Source organism: Neovison vison, chromosome 2 (assembly GCF_020171115.1).
Source record: "Neovison vison isolate M4711 chromosome 2, ASM_NN_V1, whole genome shotgun sequence".
In the NCBI taxonomy this organism is placed as follows: Eukaryota; Metazoa; Chordata; class Mammalia; order Carnivora; family Mustelidae; genus Neogale; species Neogale vison.
Window position 1 is genome coordinate 174,936,678 of NC_058092.1, and position 17,078 is coordinate 174,953,755.

Sequence of the window (17,078 nt, forward strand, 5' to 3'; positions counted from 1 at the left end):
TGCCCAGCAGGGTCCTGCTCTCCTCCCCAGGTTGCCTTCTGTTCCCATGTTCAGTTTTCAGAGTCAGAGGGGGTGTGTCCCTCCCGACAACACCCCTGGCCCCATCTTCCTCTAGATGAACTGCCATTTATCCTTCAGGTTTTTGCTTAAAAATCACCTCCTGAGGGAGCTGAAGCCCTCCTTGCCTATGGTCCCCACTTCCAGATCGAGTCAGGGCCCTTCCCCAACTTCCCACGTGCTATCTCATCCCAGTTGTTATATATGAAACACTGCCTGTATACTGCAGGTGATCGATACATTAAAAAATAAAATCCACTAGGACTGTGCTTAGTCAGACTATTTTTTTTTTTTTAAGATTTTATTTATTTATTTGAGAGAGAGAGACAGTGAGAGAGAGCATGAGCGAGTAGAAGGTCAGAGAGCGAAGCAGATTCCCCATGGAGCTGGGAGCCCGATGTGGGACTCGATCCCGGGACTCCAGGATCACGCCCTGAGCCGAAGGCAGTCGTCCAACCAACTGCGCCACCCAGGTGTCCCTAGTCAGACTATTTTTAAGTAAAGGTTATAAATAAGTACAAAGAGATCGATTCCAGATTGGGACGGGGCGAAGGGAGGGAGAAGAGCAAGCCCAGATGGCTGTGCTGTAAGCAGAGCGGCAACCTCCTGGGGTGGTCTGGGCAGGGCGCAGCAGTGGACCAGCTAAGGCCCACCACTGGAGGGTGACCAAGACAGAAATGGGAGCAGGGACTGCCCCCACCTCCATGAACAGATAGCACCCTTCCATCACTGCTTTTTTTCCAAGGGAGTCTGCTGCCCTGGAAACACTTCCTTAGGCCCAGCATCCTGGGAATGTGCGGGAGTAATGGGGTAGCCCTGACCAGTCTCACTGAAGAAACAACTAGGAGGATAATGCCCACAACAAAATAAAGATAAAACTTATCATAAGCTGATTTATAGCCAACCCTCCCATGGGCTGTACAGCCTGGCACTTAGGCTCTGAGCCCCACCTGGCTGACCTGGATGGGCTGCCAAGTGACAGAACCTCTCTGAGCCTAGCCACGCCCGACAGCAGTTTTGATCCCACAGAAGGGCGCGAGGGTTCCACAAGCAGCTCTAAGCAAAGCCTTCCCCACAGTAAGCACTTCATGAACATGAGCAGTCACCACAGCAACACAACAGGATTTGGAAACACAGCAATGCTGGTAAATAAGAATTGTTATTCATTTCTTCAACCTTTGTTCGAACTTTCTTAAATTACGGTTTATTTGAAATGCTACCAAGAAAATTAAATGCTTACAACACATTTCATTTAAAAAAAAAAAAAGGGGGGGGGGTGCCTGGGTGGCTCCGTTGGTCAAGCATCTGCCTTTGGGTCAGGTCTTGATCCCAGGATCCCGGAATGGAGCTCCTGGCTCAGCAGGAAGTCTGCTGCTCTCTCTGCCTGCTCCTGCTGTTTCTCTCACTCTCAAGTAAATAAATAAAATCTTAAAAAAAAAAAAAAAAAAGAGGGGCACCTGGCTGCAGTCATGGAGGGCGTAGCATGTGACTTCTGATGTCAGGTCTGTGGGTTTGAGTTGCACATTAGATGCAAAGATTACTAAAAAATAAAATCTTTTATTATGCTAAGTGAAATAAGTCAGTCAGAAAAAGACAATTATATGATTTCACTCATATGAGGAATTTAAGAAACAAAACTATCATAGAGGAAGGGAAGGAAAAATAAAGTAAGAGGAAATCAGAGAGGGAGACAAACCATAAGACACTCTGAACTCTAGGAAACAAACTGAGGGCTGCTGGAGGGAAGGCGGGTGAATGAGGTAACTGGGTGATGGACATTAAGGAGGGCACATGATGTAAAGAGCACTGGGTGTTATACACAACTGATGAGTCGCTAAACACTACATCCGAAACTAACAATACACCATGTTAATTTAATTTAAATAAAGTTTTAAAAATTAAAAAAATTTAAAAATAAGACCTTTAAAAATTATTTTTTAAAAATAAAGAATAAGAAAAAATTTTTAAAGCAGCCATTATTTATGAGGTGTCAGGACAAAGTGCTTTCCTTTCCTAGAGGACAAGTCTTCACAGCAAGTTATTCCCTCCCAAGGTCCTCTACCGTTGGGTGCTTACTCTAAGTACAAAAGGACCAAAGCATTGAGCCCAAGTATGGGTTCAGTCTATTGTCTATGTTTGCTGAAGGACAGAAAAGAACCAGATGTGGGAGAGACAACAAGCAACAGAGACTGACAACGGAGCACTATATCAACCTCACTTTAATTAAAACGTTTTTATAAAGGTCCAAAGGTGCCTCGGTGGCTCAGTGGGTTAAGTATCTGCATTCCACTCAGGGCATGATCTCAGGGTCCTGGGATGGAGCCCTGCATTGGGCTCCCTGCTCAGTGGGGAGCCTGCTTCTCGCTCTCCCTCTGCCTGCCACTCCCCCTGCCTGTGCGCTGACAAATAAAATCTCTAAAAATAAAAAATAAAATTAAATGTTTTTAGGAGGGGCAACTGGGTGGCTCAGTCGGTTGAGTGGCCAATTCTTGGTTTCCACAACTCAAGTCATAACTTCAGGGTCGGGGATAGAGCCTCTCCTCTGGTTCCTTCTGGCTCAGTGGGCCGTCCGCTTCAGGACTTCAGTCCACTTCAGGGCAGTCCGCTTCAGGAGAGAGGGAGTCTCTCTCCCTCTGCAACCCACCCCCCCCTTACTTGTGCTATCGAAAATAAATAAATCTTTCAAAAATAAGTGTTTTTAGGACCAAATTCATAACTTCAACATGAGGACCACAAACAAACAAACAAAAACCAGCTAGCTGCTTTTGGGGATCAGTGCACACTTTTTCCTTTAAAAAAAAAAAGGTTTTTAAGTCACTCAGAATAGAGGTTATCAGGGGCTAGAGGTAATGGAAAATGGAGTTTTTGTTTAATAACTGTCCAGAGACAGTTTCTGTCTAGGATGATCAAGTTCTGGAAATGGGTGAGGCCATGACTGCAAAACACTGTGAATGTACTTAATGCCTCTGAACTGTACCCTTAAAAATGGTTAAACTGGTAACTTAATGTTATGTATTTTACCATAATTTTTGTTTTTTAAATGACACACACAAGTCACTGGCCCTCTTCACTAGGTACGTATTTCTCAATAAGGCTACAGGGGCACCTGGCTGACCTAGGCAGTTGGGCATCTGACTTCGGTTTAGGTCATAATGTCAGCACTCCTGGGATTGAGCCCCACTTCGGCGGGGGGGTCCCCACTCGGCGAGGAGGCTGCTTCTCCCTCTTCTCACCCCACTCATGCTTGCGCTCTCTCTCGTATAAACAAATAAAATCTTAAAAAAGAAAAAAAAGGCTACATGCATTCAAGGTTCAAAACAATGTGAATTAATAAATATACTTAACAAAAGAAATGACACCTTAGCAGTTAATGATCTGTACCTGATTGAGTCTGAGCCTAGTACTTAATGGCATATATATTTAAATTGTACTCTTTCATTAACAAAGATGTTAAAATCATCTAACCAATTTTTCCCCCTCAAATTTTAGTGTTTCTATAATCAAGAGCTACTAAATGAAGCAGAGACACAATGTTTTGACTCTCAGCAAGCGTCTTTGTTTAGATAAATTAAGGCCTGTCTAGTGAAGACCAAAAAAAAAAATTCCTCAATAGAATAAAAGTTATTATTTGAGTTGGTATATTAGGATAACAGGAAAAAAAAATCACCACTTACACACAAATAATGTCACAAGTCAAGAAACTCTTTCTTTAATTAAATACCAAATAAATTATTTTTCTCAAGACTATTTTAGCCTAACTCCACCTCAAAAACGCCGTTAGCACAGAGAAGACTCTGGCTTAGAAAAGCAAGGCATAGCTGTGTTTAATCTAGTGCAGGTACTAGAGTTCTAAGAATTTCCTTTAGCTCAAGCACACTCCATGTTTTCATTCTTTCACTTTTCCTCTTTCCTTCTATGGAAAACTTTTTTGAATCATGACCAACGTCTGGCTGAATATCCCAGCTCCACTCCTCAGTACCAAGTGGCCTTATTTGATCCCAAGTGCCCTGAGATGCCCTGGAGGGTATTAACCAGATCCCTCTGGACACACACCTGGCACCCACAGGAGGCTGGTTTGATCTGGAACAGATGCCTGGAAGATTATCCCGTCACTCAACACTGCTTTTTTAAAAAACTGGAATTTGGAATTGCACATAAACTAGTATCTCTAATTAACTTTAACTTACGAAGTCTTTACTTTCACATAGCTCTGGATTAAAAAGACTTAGGAAATTCGATCCGTCCAACAATACTCCCTGAAAGGAAGGTGGGTCGGCCTCAGGGCGTAACAGGATAGAGGCAAAACCACCTAGATAATTTCGATCTACCGGCAGTTGCAAATTATGAAATTAAAACATCAATGACATTTCTTTTCAATCATCACCACATAAAAAAGAAAATTAAAAACAAACAGAAAGCCTCCTGGTGCCACCTTGACACAGACAAATTGAATAACAGCTCTCCCCATCTCTCTGCCTTACAAAATAAACTACGGGCTAATTAAACTGTGAGTGAATATGACACATCATTTCTCTTCAAGGTACTCAACAGAACAGAGAGGGTAACACAGCCCTCCCAAGAACCCAGACAAGAGTCTGGAACTTCCTTTCTTGCTCCCCACCCCGCATGCAGGCAATTGCTGCACCTCCCAAGTCTTCAGACTGGAAAGTGCTGGAGAGGGAAGAAGGACCATTCCCTCTGCTCTTAATTCTCTACAGCACCAAGCCAGAGCCAAGCTGGACGAAAGTCAAGTGCGACCCTTGGCTGGCTGCTAGAAAGGCCCTTACAATTCTTCTGGATATTTCAGAGTCCTGGCACACAGCAGGCCGTTTTAAGTACCTGTAGCTGTACTGAGGAGGCAAAGGGGGAGAGAAATCACAGACAATTTCCCATCATTAAGTTAGTATTATAAAACCGGGTTGCCTAGGTGGCTCAGTTGGTTAAGCATCTGCCTTCAGCTCAGGTCATGATCCTGGGGTCCTGGGGTTGAGCCCCATGCTGGGCTCCCTGCTCAGCAGGGAGTCTGCTTCTCCCTCCCCCCCCCCACTTCGTGCACTCTAACAATAAAATATGTTTTTTAAAAACTTTATAATGAATTTTAATCACTTAACTGCACCCCATACATTAGATCTAGAAACCAATAGTAAGTAAGGGGGTGAGTTATTTCTAAATAACCATAAATCAAACTATTAACCCTTTCACACATTCTTCTCCATAAAAAAGAACACTTCCACAAAGCGAGATTTCTATTTACTAGAATGAGCACCGGAATAAAATCCCTAGCGGTAAACCTGACAGCCAAAAAAGGTAAGAAAATTTGACAGTTTGGGGGAAGAATGAAGAGTCTGCAAGTTAACATCCCTCCAAGATCCTGACAATTAGAAACATTTTCCCAAGCATTAGTTTCCCTGTCAAAAAAGCTTCAACCACCACCAAGCAAGAACACCCTGAACCTGTGAACACTTACTTCACCACCTTTGACAATAATCCAATTTATCTAACAGCAGCGGCATTGTGATTGAAAACAAAAAACAACTCCTACCCACTGAGGGAAGAGGTATGGGAGGAAAAGAGGAAGAGGGACTGTTACTCCTTGTTCCGCCTGGCTGGGGTTTAAAAGCTCAGATTAGCATTTCTAGGTGTAAATGCAATTATCTCTGCAAGGAAGGATTTAAGAAAAAAAGAATGCAAGTACACTGTGTGGGACACTATTATGAACCCCCTGGAACTCCACTCTGTAAGCCACACGTGGTCATCCACAAGGATTCAGCAAGTCTCCCACTCCTGCCTGCAAATACTCCCCCAACTGGAGCTTCGGGTTACTGGTACCTTCATAGATGCGTTATAGCCCAAAGCTGCTTCTCAGAGACAGCTGTGGGGCATTTTACCATTAACTAGTTATGAGAAACACTAGATTGATCAATCACCAAAAGTGAAGGGGTGAATCTCAACATTTCCAACTGAGCCACTTTTCCCCCCTAAAAGCCTGGCTCAAAAATCCATGGAAAGGTGAACCTAAAGACACTTTGTCCCCCTTTCAGAGGTGAAATGTATCACCAACATGTAGATGTATGCTACAAGGTAGCCTACAACTTCACCCATGGTTAGAGGGCAAGGGCTTGGGAGGCCCCTTGATTGTAGTAGTCTCCCAAAGTATACAGTGTATCTATTCATCCATCTGATTTGTTTAACCAACCAGGGCAAAGACAGTGTCTCATGACACAGGCAGGAGAGTGGCCCTATTAGTGCAGTCAGGAGACAGTATGGGCACCCTCACCCAATTAAAAACAAAAACAAAAACCTCCACCACCCAATGCCTCCAGAGTCAAGCCAATATACCCTTGAGTATCTACCACATGCCCCGCACTGAGAAATGGGAGTGAACAAAGCAAATTCTGCCCCCCAAAAGGAATTTACACATCTGCTGGGGGAGACCTATGTGATGGGGATATAGAAGGAGCAACAGATGGGTCCTGTGGGACCACACGAATGGGCACAAAATCCACTGTGTGCCTGGCGAAGAGGCAATGCCATGCACACTGCGGTGGGGGGTGGAAAAGGCAATCTAGTCTACTTGCATTTATGAGGTAGAAGGGAAGGGAGGAGGAAGGAATAAGATTAAGGCTGGGAAGTACATCCTAGAGGAGTCAGAGAAATCTATTAAAATTCCAGGAACCAGCAGTTCAACCAAGTGAGGGGTATAAACATGACGGGTACCTCTGGGAAGCACACAAAGGCCAGACCAAGCAGAGCCTGGGAAACAACCAGAAAGTCTACCTGGATTCAGAGGGTAATGGGGGGCCATCAAAAATTTTTAAATAAGCAATAACTATTTCAGGTTTTTGCTATAGGCCAGGCTTTCTGGTCTTAAACAAGAGTCATCACAAACCAGATCCTGGTGATTCTCTGAAATATTCCTCATCCCCAGCAAAACAAGTAAGGAGAACACAGCAAAAGACTGACAGAATCTCCTCCAATGTTTTGTGTTTCTTTAATCAAATACAAATACGGTATATGAAATACACTGAAGGGAACTATGAACATGAAGGACTTTAACTGCAGAAGAAACCTAACAATATAGCCTTTTTAAGAAGCCTGAACTTGTGTACAATTAGGTCATACATTTCTCAAAGTTGCATCTCAAGTTGGGTGTTTCCATTAAGAATCTAAGGGGATAAAAAATTTTTAACAGGGAAAAAAAAAAACAAAGACACACTACACCTCTTTACAAGGGCAATGTTAATCCAACAGCATCAGAGTCTGCCAAAATGAAGTCTTAAAAATGGAAAATAGTGTATTAGGCTTCCAGAGTAAATAATCCCATATCCACAACATTTACTATACGGTGGCTTTTACTGGTTAATGAGATCATTACACCGTTGATCTTTAAAATAGCCAGGTTTTCTAATCGTGCCATACCAACCTGTTTTTCTACCATAACCTCAAAATGCATTTTTATTTCTGTAACCCTAAACTTCTATAATAAAGTACTAATTTTATAGTTAGAGAAAGATATTTCAATACTAGTGACTAATTTCAGGCCTTGATTTTCAAGCCAGACACATGCTGAAGGTCTGAACTGGTCTCAGAAAAGCCCACACCTTAGAGAACTAGCCACGCCAGGTGTGAAGCTCTGCTTATACTCTGAGAAGCCCAGCAACTAACCAGTCCAGAACCGTGAAGCCATCCAGTGGCTGCCCATTAACGCATTTCCTCATCTGCTCGGACACCACCACCCATGGACACTTCTCCTGACAACGAATCAGATCACCTCCAATTACATTTTTCACCCACAATACAAGCTGATGGATCTAGCCTAACATCTAAAAGCTACTCAACAGTCATTGAGCATTTGTTTTTTGTTTATTTTCTCCACTCCAAAGAAGAAATTATGATCTATAATCAGCAACCTGGTTCCACTACTGATTTAGTGAAAGAAACCGGATAACCACTCCAAACATTCCATTTCACCCCTAAGCCCCAGGGTCAAGCTTGTAACTCCCAGATGCTTCACTTGGACACATGAAGGGCCTCATACAGAGGATTCTTCCCGGCACATAATGCTTACCTCTATCATATATGTGCTGGGAACACATAGGCCCATGAAACCAGCCCTTTATTAAATGGAAAGCTTGATCCAAACAAGTACTTATATACCAAAAGAGAGAGAGAGATATTACCACAGTTAAGAGTTCTATTAGCCTTTGGACTGTTTTTAAAAGAGGGCACATGGGGAGTGGAGTGGGGGGTGTCAGTCAGTTGAGTGGCCAACTCTTGGTTTCGGCTTGATCACAATTTCGGGGTCCTAGGATAGAGCCCTGTACTGGGCTTCACACTCAGTGGGGTGTCGGCTTAAGGATATTCTTTGGGGGGGGGGGACTGGGTGGCTCAGTCATTAAGCATCTGCCTTCAGCTCAGGTCATGATCCCAGGCTCCTGGATCGGGCTCCACATAGGGCTCCCTGATGCGTGGGAAGCCTGCTTCTCTCTCTCCCACTCCCCTGCTTGTGTTCCCTCTCCAGATGTGTCTCTCTCTGTCAAATAAATAAATAAAATCTTTAAAAAGAAAAAGATACTCTCTATCCACCACTCCCCCCGCCCTGTTACACACATACTCTCTAAAATAAATAAGTCTTAAAAAAAAAAGAGTGCTCAACACTGAGGTATCACTACACATCTGTCAGAGTGACCAAAATCTAAAAGATTGACAATGCCAAATGCTGGCAAGGATGTGGAGCAACAGGAACTCTCATTCTCTGACGGCAGGAATGCAAAACCGTACAGTCACTTTGGAAAGGCAATTGGCAGTGTTTTAACAAAATCAAAAATACTCTTAGCATAAAATCCAGTAACTTCTCTCCTTGGTATTTACCCAAAGGAGCAGAAATCTTTGGTCCACACAAAACCCTGCACACAGATGTTTGCTGCAGCTTTAGTCAAAAATGCCAAAAGTTGGAAGCAACCCAGTCCTTCAGTAGGTTAATGGATAACTATGAAGACAGTAAAAAAGATCAGCGGTTGCCAGGTTAGTGAGGGATAAAAAGGCAGACCATAGAGGATTTTTAAGGCACTTGGTCTACTCTGTGTGATGCTATAATGGTAAATCCACAGAATGTACAAACAGCAAGAGTGAACCCTAATGTAAACTATGGACTTCAGTGATGATGATGTGTCAAAGTTGGTTCATCAGTTGTAACAAATGTCCACTCTGGAGGGGAATGTTGACAATGGGGGAGGGGAAGCAGGATAAGGAGTTTAAGAGAAATCTCTGCAACTTCCCTTCAATTTTGCTGCAAACCTGAAACTGCTCTGAAAAATAAACTGTTTAAAGAGAGAGACAGATTAAGAAGGTACCTCTCCTCCAGGGTGTGGCTAATGAGCAATGTATCTTTCTGAATGTGTTCAGGGGAGAGGAAAGACATCCATAATTATCGTTAGTGCCCAAGAACATGAAAGTTAACATTATAGGTAGAGGAAATAATAAAAGGCAGGAAGGCAAGTAATAGGATTATGGTGCCATTTTCCCTTCAGATTAACTAAAATAGTGAAAAATCAAGCGAGGCCTTTATTTAATTGAACACAAGCCTTCCTAGGCAGCTACTAACAAGGGTTACGTTTAAGTTAGAGTTGTTATGGGCTGTGCAGCTTAACCGCAACAATAAATTACGATATAGTATTGTTCAATGGACCCCTTACACCCACAGACCCATTTCATGTAGTCACACACATTTCTCAAGCCAAATTACATACCTAAGAGGTCAAAAACACTTCAACACAACCTGGGTCCCAGACCAGTTACCGAAACTCTCAAAAGCTTAAAGGGATCTCTTCTCTGCGTTTGCTTTAATAACACCTGCCAAGTCCTAGGGAACCAGGTAAACCACAGGCATTTTTATTTGTCTCCCTGAATATATGAATCAGAGATTAAAGAAGAACTGAGCGGCTTTTCGTACTTGTAGGCTGTCATCTAAAACAATTTTAAAACTCTACTCAGTAAGGCCACAGAACATTTCACAAAGTGTATTTGGTTGGATGTCAGTTTTAGCTGAGGGTAAGTGCTAAGAAATAAAGCTACCACCTTACACACTCTTCAAACCAAGTGTTCAGAAGGTCTCTGATCTTATACACCAGGAATGAACATGTTTGTCCGTGCAAAGCCAACATGTTTGTGTACAATTTACAGACCTACTTATAATATGGTCAAGTGTCAAACAGATACCCTTTCATAGTACCTCCACCCCCTAATCCTCTCCCAAACAAACAAAAACAGCCTGAATTGCTCACTGTATGCAAGAAGCTAGGGATTCAGTTTCATAGAGTTTTACTACTTTCCGTGGTTCACATTCTCCAAGAGACTAACCCTCTCATTTACTAACTCAAACCTTAAATAAACTGCTTCTACCAACTTCCCCCTCTTCTCAAGCCCCCACTCAGAAGAGACATCTCTCTCGGCCAAGAAAGCTACAGAGGAGGCTTGGAAGTGGCTGCCTCTGCAAATTCCTCCCTCTTCCTACCGAAAGGGCACTTCAAGAACTTGACAGTCTGGAAACGCATGAATGTTGCTCCAATTCCATTCACCAGGACTGGATTTGAGCATGCAAAGTGTCTTTCTACAATCAATTTCTATTTAGGCTGCCAATTACACTGAAACTTTGGTGGAAATCTGCTTCCTAAGCAAATTCAGAATGCCATCCAGGTCCCACGTATGAGCTAGCACTGGAGGAGCATACACACCCACACACACATACACACTCACTCCTCCGCTGAAGACTTTTGCTGGCACAGGGGCATCCTAAACTTGCCCCATTTCATTCCCAGACTGTCATCTTTGATCCACTCCCAAATTCATGCCTTTTTCCTCCATCTGAAGATTCAGGCTAATCAGCTATTGTGCAGCAACTATGGTAATTTATCCCCTTGATTTCTTGACATTTTCCTCTCTGCTCCTGGCTGGGAAACTGTTTTGATCTGAATAGAGTTGTCTGTATGGGGATTCTGCATGTTAATGATGTGGCTAGCTGGCAGGGGTATTAGGTGAGAGCACACGGTGTACTTTTGCCAGTTATGTTTCGCCTCATCACGGCTATAGTGGCCTTTCTAATCGCGTGCTACAGTAGGAAGGAGAAGACAACACCTAATCTTACCCTCTTCGGGGGAGCCTCGGGGGCTAGGTGGAAACAGAACAGACAGCCTGTTCTTTCATCAAGAATCTGGACTCAGACAAAATACCCCCAGGCACTCCACCACCAATGAAGCAAACACGTACATCTTGCTCCGCAAGGGAAAAGGAGTCAGTCAATACCATGGTTTGAGCCCGTCCAAGCTTCATACCCTTCACTCTATCCAGTATAGTACGAGATGCTGCATTCGCCCGGCTGAATAATGCCGCTGCCACCCCTCACGCCAACCCCTACCAAGGAAAGGACTTCCAACGGAGGTGGGAGCCTCAGCTCCGGTACCCGCCCTTCCCTCTCAATCCTGGCCAGAAAACTCCACTTCCCGGATTCCCAGCCACTCTCTCCCGCCCCCTCCCCGGGCGATCAAGCTAGCGCCTTCCAGATGCCAGCGAAGTGCCCAGGCCAGCTACGCACCCCCCAGCACCCCCAGTCAGGCCCCTGGAACTGACTCCGGGTTCCTCCCTCTCCCACAGCCTAGGGAGCCCCAGACTCTGGACGCACCCCTTAGGCTTGCTAGGACTGAAAAAAGTCCCACCCCGCCCCCCAGCCACGCCACCAGCCTCCAGCACTTCCCGGGAGGGGCCTCCTCCCCAGAGGCGAAACGGGAACGTGGTTGTCCAGCAGCGTTCTCCCACACCCCGCGAGGAGTCTGACCCCCCAGGGGAGGACAGACTCGCGTGGCCTCGGAGGGACACCTCCCTCCCCCACACCCCCCGGGAGCCAACAGTTCTTGGCAGAGAGTGTGCTTGCTGCGGGTTCTCGGGAGCCTCGGGGAGTTCGGGGGCTGCCCGATCCAGGTGCAGCCTCTCCCGGAGGCGGGCGGAGGTCGGCGCCGCGGCGCGCCCCCGGGGGGCACTCACGATGGTCACACTGGCTTTGCGCAGGTCGCGGTTCTCCTCCTGCAGCGCCTTGCACTTGAGTTTGTACGTCTCCAGCTCGATCTTCAGCACCTTGTTCTCCTGCTGCAGCGAGGCCAGGCGGTTGGTGAGCTCCTCCAGGCGGAACGGCGAGATGACAATGCCCCCCGACTTCCCACCGCCACCGCCTCCTCCGCCGCTGCCGCCGCCGCCGCCGCCCGAGGTCGAGGAGCAGGACGACTGCATGGCGGCCGAGCTGCTGCTGTTGCCCCCCGCCCCGTCCGTGTCGCTCTCGCTGGCGCTGTCCGCCATGGCCGCGGCGGGCTGGGGAAAGGAGGAGGAGGAGGAGCAGGGAGGCGGCGGCGGCGGCGAAGGCTGGGCTGCGAATGAGTGGGCGCCGGGCGAGCACAGGGGAGCGCCGAGCTGGGCGCCTGGCAGCAGGGCGCAGACTCCGAGCGGCGGCGAGAGAAAGAGAGGGAGCTTCCCGCTGCCAAGGGACCTCCTCTGCCAGAGAACAGAGACCCCGCCCGGGCTCGGGCAGTACTGCACTGGGGCTCGCTCCAGCCGGGCCTGGCGCGCGCGCTAGGCCGCCCTACAAAGCTGGCCGAAAGCTCCAGGACCCGCCCGCCGCCGCCGCAGCCGCGACCCGCCTCCCGGCGCCGGCCCCTGGTCCTAGGACGCGCGGGCCCTGCGGGTGCTGCAACGCCAGGCCAGCCCCCGCACCAGCTGCGCGCCCGCCGCACGTGTTCCGAGGGAGGGCCTTCTTGCCCCCAGACTTAAGCCCCTGGCCGCCCAGCCTCTTCCGGGCTCGCGCCGGCTCCCGGGAAAAAAAAAACCGAGTGCCCCGCTAGCCTCGCAGGTGCTGGGGACACGTGGAAAGGTCACGCCGGCTCCCGCATCCAGCCCTGGACGAGTGGGGGCACCATCTTCCGCCGACTGCGTGTGCTCCTGTCTCCCTCTGTCTGCTTCAAACACAGACGCAGCCTCTTTCAGTTTTATCTTCTCAGTGAGCTTCACGGGGGAAGCCTAGGATAGCTCTAAGAGAACAGAAAGTTCCCCCACCAGGAGCCCAGAGGGGGAAAACAACAACAGCGGCCACAGGTTAACCTTGTTAAGAATTTACGGAAAAGACACGCCGCTCTCTTTACTCCTCCTCCTAATAATCTCATAAACCTTACTGCGCTCAATTGTTCAAACAAGGTGCAACTTATTTTTTTCTTTTCCTCTTTGCATCTTGAGAACAGTGCCAGGACGCGTCACGCAATAGGACTGAGACACTAACACTTGTCTAATCCACGAAGAAAAAAAGAAACACTTTCTGTGGATTAAAGCCTAACTCTTTAAGTGCCAGTTTTCCTTAGACATATAGACATAGCATTTGCTATACAAATAATGATCAAGTGGGAATACGGCGTAACCATAAAAACTTTTACTAGGTTAAAAATAAAACATTTGTCTAATGTGATCTAATTCAGCGTTCTAGTTTTGAAGTATAAAAAAATTGAAATCAAAACTTTGATTCCCCCTCTTCCCTCCCAAAGAAAGTCTTGCAGGAAATCCGCCCAGCAGGTGAGATGATTCTAAACATCTTTAAACTGTTGACACAAAACAGCTTTCACTTATGTATAAAAATTGGAAAGTGAAACTGACCAGACTAGTTATTATCTGAGCTTAGTCAAGGAAAGAACAAACACTTGGAAGCAGAAAATAGAGAAGAAAAAAAAAAGTGTGAAAATTTTCTATTGCTTTGAACTTTTGGAAACCATTATAATGTGTCAGGAAGGATAAAGAGGGGGACTTAATGATTTTTTATTCTCGCTCCTCCCCTTATCTTTAAACCTAAACTTGATCTAATGATTAAACTGTCATTCAGTGGCTAATGGAAACTGGTACCTCCGAACAAACTACAACTCCAAGTGTGCCAAATGACATCATCTCTTACCAAGATGGCTGCTTCTAGCAGACAGCTGAGAAATGCCAACTGCAACTAACCCCCAAATTTCTCTTAGTTATTTTTTGGTGCTAAAGGACTTCTGAACTTAATCAGGGTTGGTGTGGCAGGAAACAACAACAACAACAAAAAGAATGGGTTTGGCTCTTCAGAAGCATATAGCCAATGTAAATTGTTAGAAGTGATCCAGTGTAATTTTCCCTGAAACTTACTTCTCTTTCTTTTCCTGACTTTTCTTTTTGGGGTCTGGTACCTGAGACAAGCAGCTCGTTCAAGTAGAAACGGCTTCTGGGAAACTCACTTGCTGGGTGGAATGGGGAGAGGAAACCTAGCAAGGAGCGGCAGCCCCGGGAGAAACTCAGATTTAACTGCATTCTTTCCACTTTATTCAGCTCCGTGATAGAATCTTAGAGCCGATCTGGCTTCCATACTTCACAAGTTTCTCTTGTTCCCTATCCCATAGTATCTTAAAGCTTCCACTTTTAGAGCTTATTGCAACGGAAACATTCCTTCCAGGCAGAGCAATGGGCAAGTTGGCTCTCTCTTCCCTCTATCACCAACTACCTCAGAAAGACTGACTCCTTCAAGCCAGCATGGGGGTGGGGTTTAAAGCGCCTGACTTTCTTAAAGGGCCCATGTTATAGGAAGCTTAAACATGTATTAGTCTTGAGTAGAATCTGGAGGAAAACTGCATTTTGACATGGTATTTGTAGGCAGTAATTGTGTTTAGAAGACTTTGGGGGGGGAAAGCCATCTTCTAAAGCTTCCCTGCTGATACGGATGGGAATAAACTTGGGAATATTTTTTTCACTGTGGTTTTTATTGTTATTGCAAAGCAGAAGCGTGTCTAATTTTCTACTTCTTGTAAAAGTGATTCCCCTTATAAACAGACCATTTATCACAACATTGGTTCAGTAATAACATTACAATGGAAACACTAGTTACAAAACCAATAATATCATTATAAAACTCCTTCTCAGCTTTCTAGGGGAAATGAATCAGGATAGGTGGCAGTGTGTGCTGCCTGGAGGAAGAAGACATATTTAGATAATCACTTCCATGAGAGAAATAATGAAATTTACCTTTGCCCTAAACTCGAGCTGCAAAATATAACGACAAAGGAAAAGAATACCTTATAATCTAATTACAAGGCACAACATCACAATCTTTCTTTGTCTAATGCCCTTTGTGCAGCTGATTTACTCTATGGCCTTGAACCTTCCAATAGGAAAATTAAAATAATGCCATAAATCATAGGAAGTTTTGTTTATTTTTTATGACTATATATAAATTGCTGTACATACCTAGTTACATTAATGCCACATGCTAGTGATTTCATTCAAACTCGAAATGGGTTCTGTGGGTGGTGGCAAGACCGTTGTTGCAGTTTTGAAAAGAATAGGAATGAGCCAATATGAGCTGGCTATCAGAGTGCCAGAATTCAGATAGAATCATAGAAGAATGGGCCATTTAGTTTATCCTTTTCTTGAAAAAGAGTTGATTTCGAAATATATCCATCCATCCTACTATTGCTTATCTCCAACCACCCCATTTCTTTAACATGTTTTTGTTTTTCAATATTTTACACTTATTGATGTCAAACTAGTCTTGCATACCCTGCATCCCACCCTGGCAAAAGATCATGACTACAAGATTAATTACATATCTCACCTCTATCCTCCTGTTTGTGTTCACTCATCATTGGTTCAAAGAGATCAAAACTGTCTCTACAAATGACAGACAAAAGAGATATGTCATCAGCTAAATTAGATGAGAATCAAGTAAGAATTTCAAAAATAAAAAAAAATGAAACATATGACTTATGTCTAGATATTTGGCTTACATGTCAAAACTTACATGTCTAGATATTTGGCAACCTAGAAAATCTAAAATTTGTCTTGACACAGAACTTACTGAATTCCTGATCCAGAAATGCTTTTTTAAATGATACTAAAGGCACAGCAGAACTTGAAAGAAAGTAAAGGGAAATCCCAGGCTCCAAAGCAAAGAGGAAAACTAGAAACAACCCAAATGTTCACCTACAATATAAATCCTATTATATTCATGATACAGCAACATGAATGAGCAAGCTACAGCTTCATGAAGCAACATGAGTGAACCTCACAAATATATTCATAAGCAAAGAAAGACAGACACAAAAGAGTATATACTGTATGATAGCATTTATATAAAGTTTAGGCAAAATTAACCTATGAGGTTAGACATCAGAATAATGATAGTCTTTTGGAGGAGGTAGTGTTTAGGGTACTAGAAGATTTATAATATTTTTTTTCTTGTCAGGGTTATTTGTTAGATACGTTCACTTGTGAAAAGATATTGGGCTATAGATTTATGATCTATGTACTTTACTGTATGTATCTTACACTTCAACAAAATGTATAAATCAAAAAAGGGGAGAACAGGGGCCCCTGGGTGGCTCAGTGGGTTAAAGCCTCTGCCTTCAGCTCAGGTCATGATCCCAGTGTCCTGGGATGGAGCCCCGCATCAGGCTCTCTGCTTGGAAGGGAGCCTGATTCCCCACCCCCCCACCTGCCTCTCTGCCTATTTTTTATCTCTGCCAAATAAATAAATAAATTCTTAAAAAAAAAAAAAAAAAAGGGCGGGGGGAGGAGTGAGTCACTATAAACCACAGTGATGATCTGGTTGCTGAGACTGAAGCAACAGCATTGTGGGGTTTGTTAATCGTGAGTTTAATGCCCATCAAGGACAGAATTTGGGGCTTGGGGCCATACAAGGCAGGAACCTACAAAATGCCAATCAAAAAGCCACATCATGTCAAAAGTTTCTTACCTGCAAACAGGAAGGCAACAAGGAAGTTTGCCTTAAACTGGTTTCAGAGTTTAAAAAATAAAAAAAAAAGTCTTTCGAAAAGTTATCATCTAAACCTAAGCCTCATGGAGTTAGGGATTTCACGTATATACTTCATACTACCTACATGGTCCAAAAAATCCCCCCTATCTTAAAAGTTAGGTTGGTTTGGGAAATTTGGGAATGATGGAAATGTTCTAGAGTTTCA

General features: G+C 44.6%; 1 protein-coding gene across 1 annotated transcript in view; it reads right to left on the reverse strand.

The window, feature by feature from the left end:
• The window catches only part of CCDC6 (coiled-coil domain containing 6), a 107,835-nt gene extending 95,294 nt beyond the window's left edge, over window positions 1-12,541 (reverse strand). The window contains exon 1 of the mRNA XM_044239555.1: window positions 12,094-12,541. Within this exon, the coding sequence (XP_044095490.1) occupies window positions 12,094-12,402 (309 nt within the window). The 5' untranslated portion in view covers window positions 12,403-12,541. The remainder of the gene's footprint in view (window positions 1-12,093) is intronic.
• Between the last annotated feature and the right edge of the window lie 4,537 nt (window positions 12,542-17,078).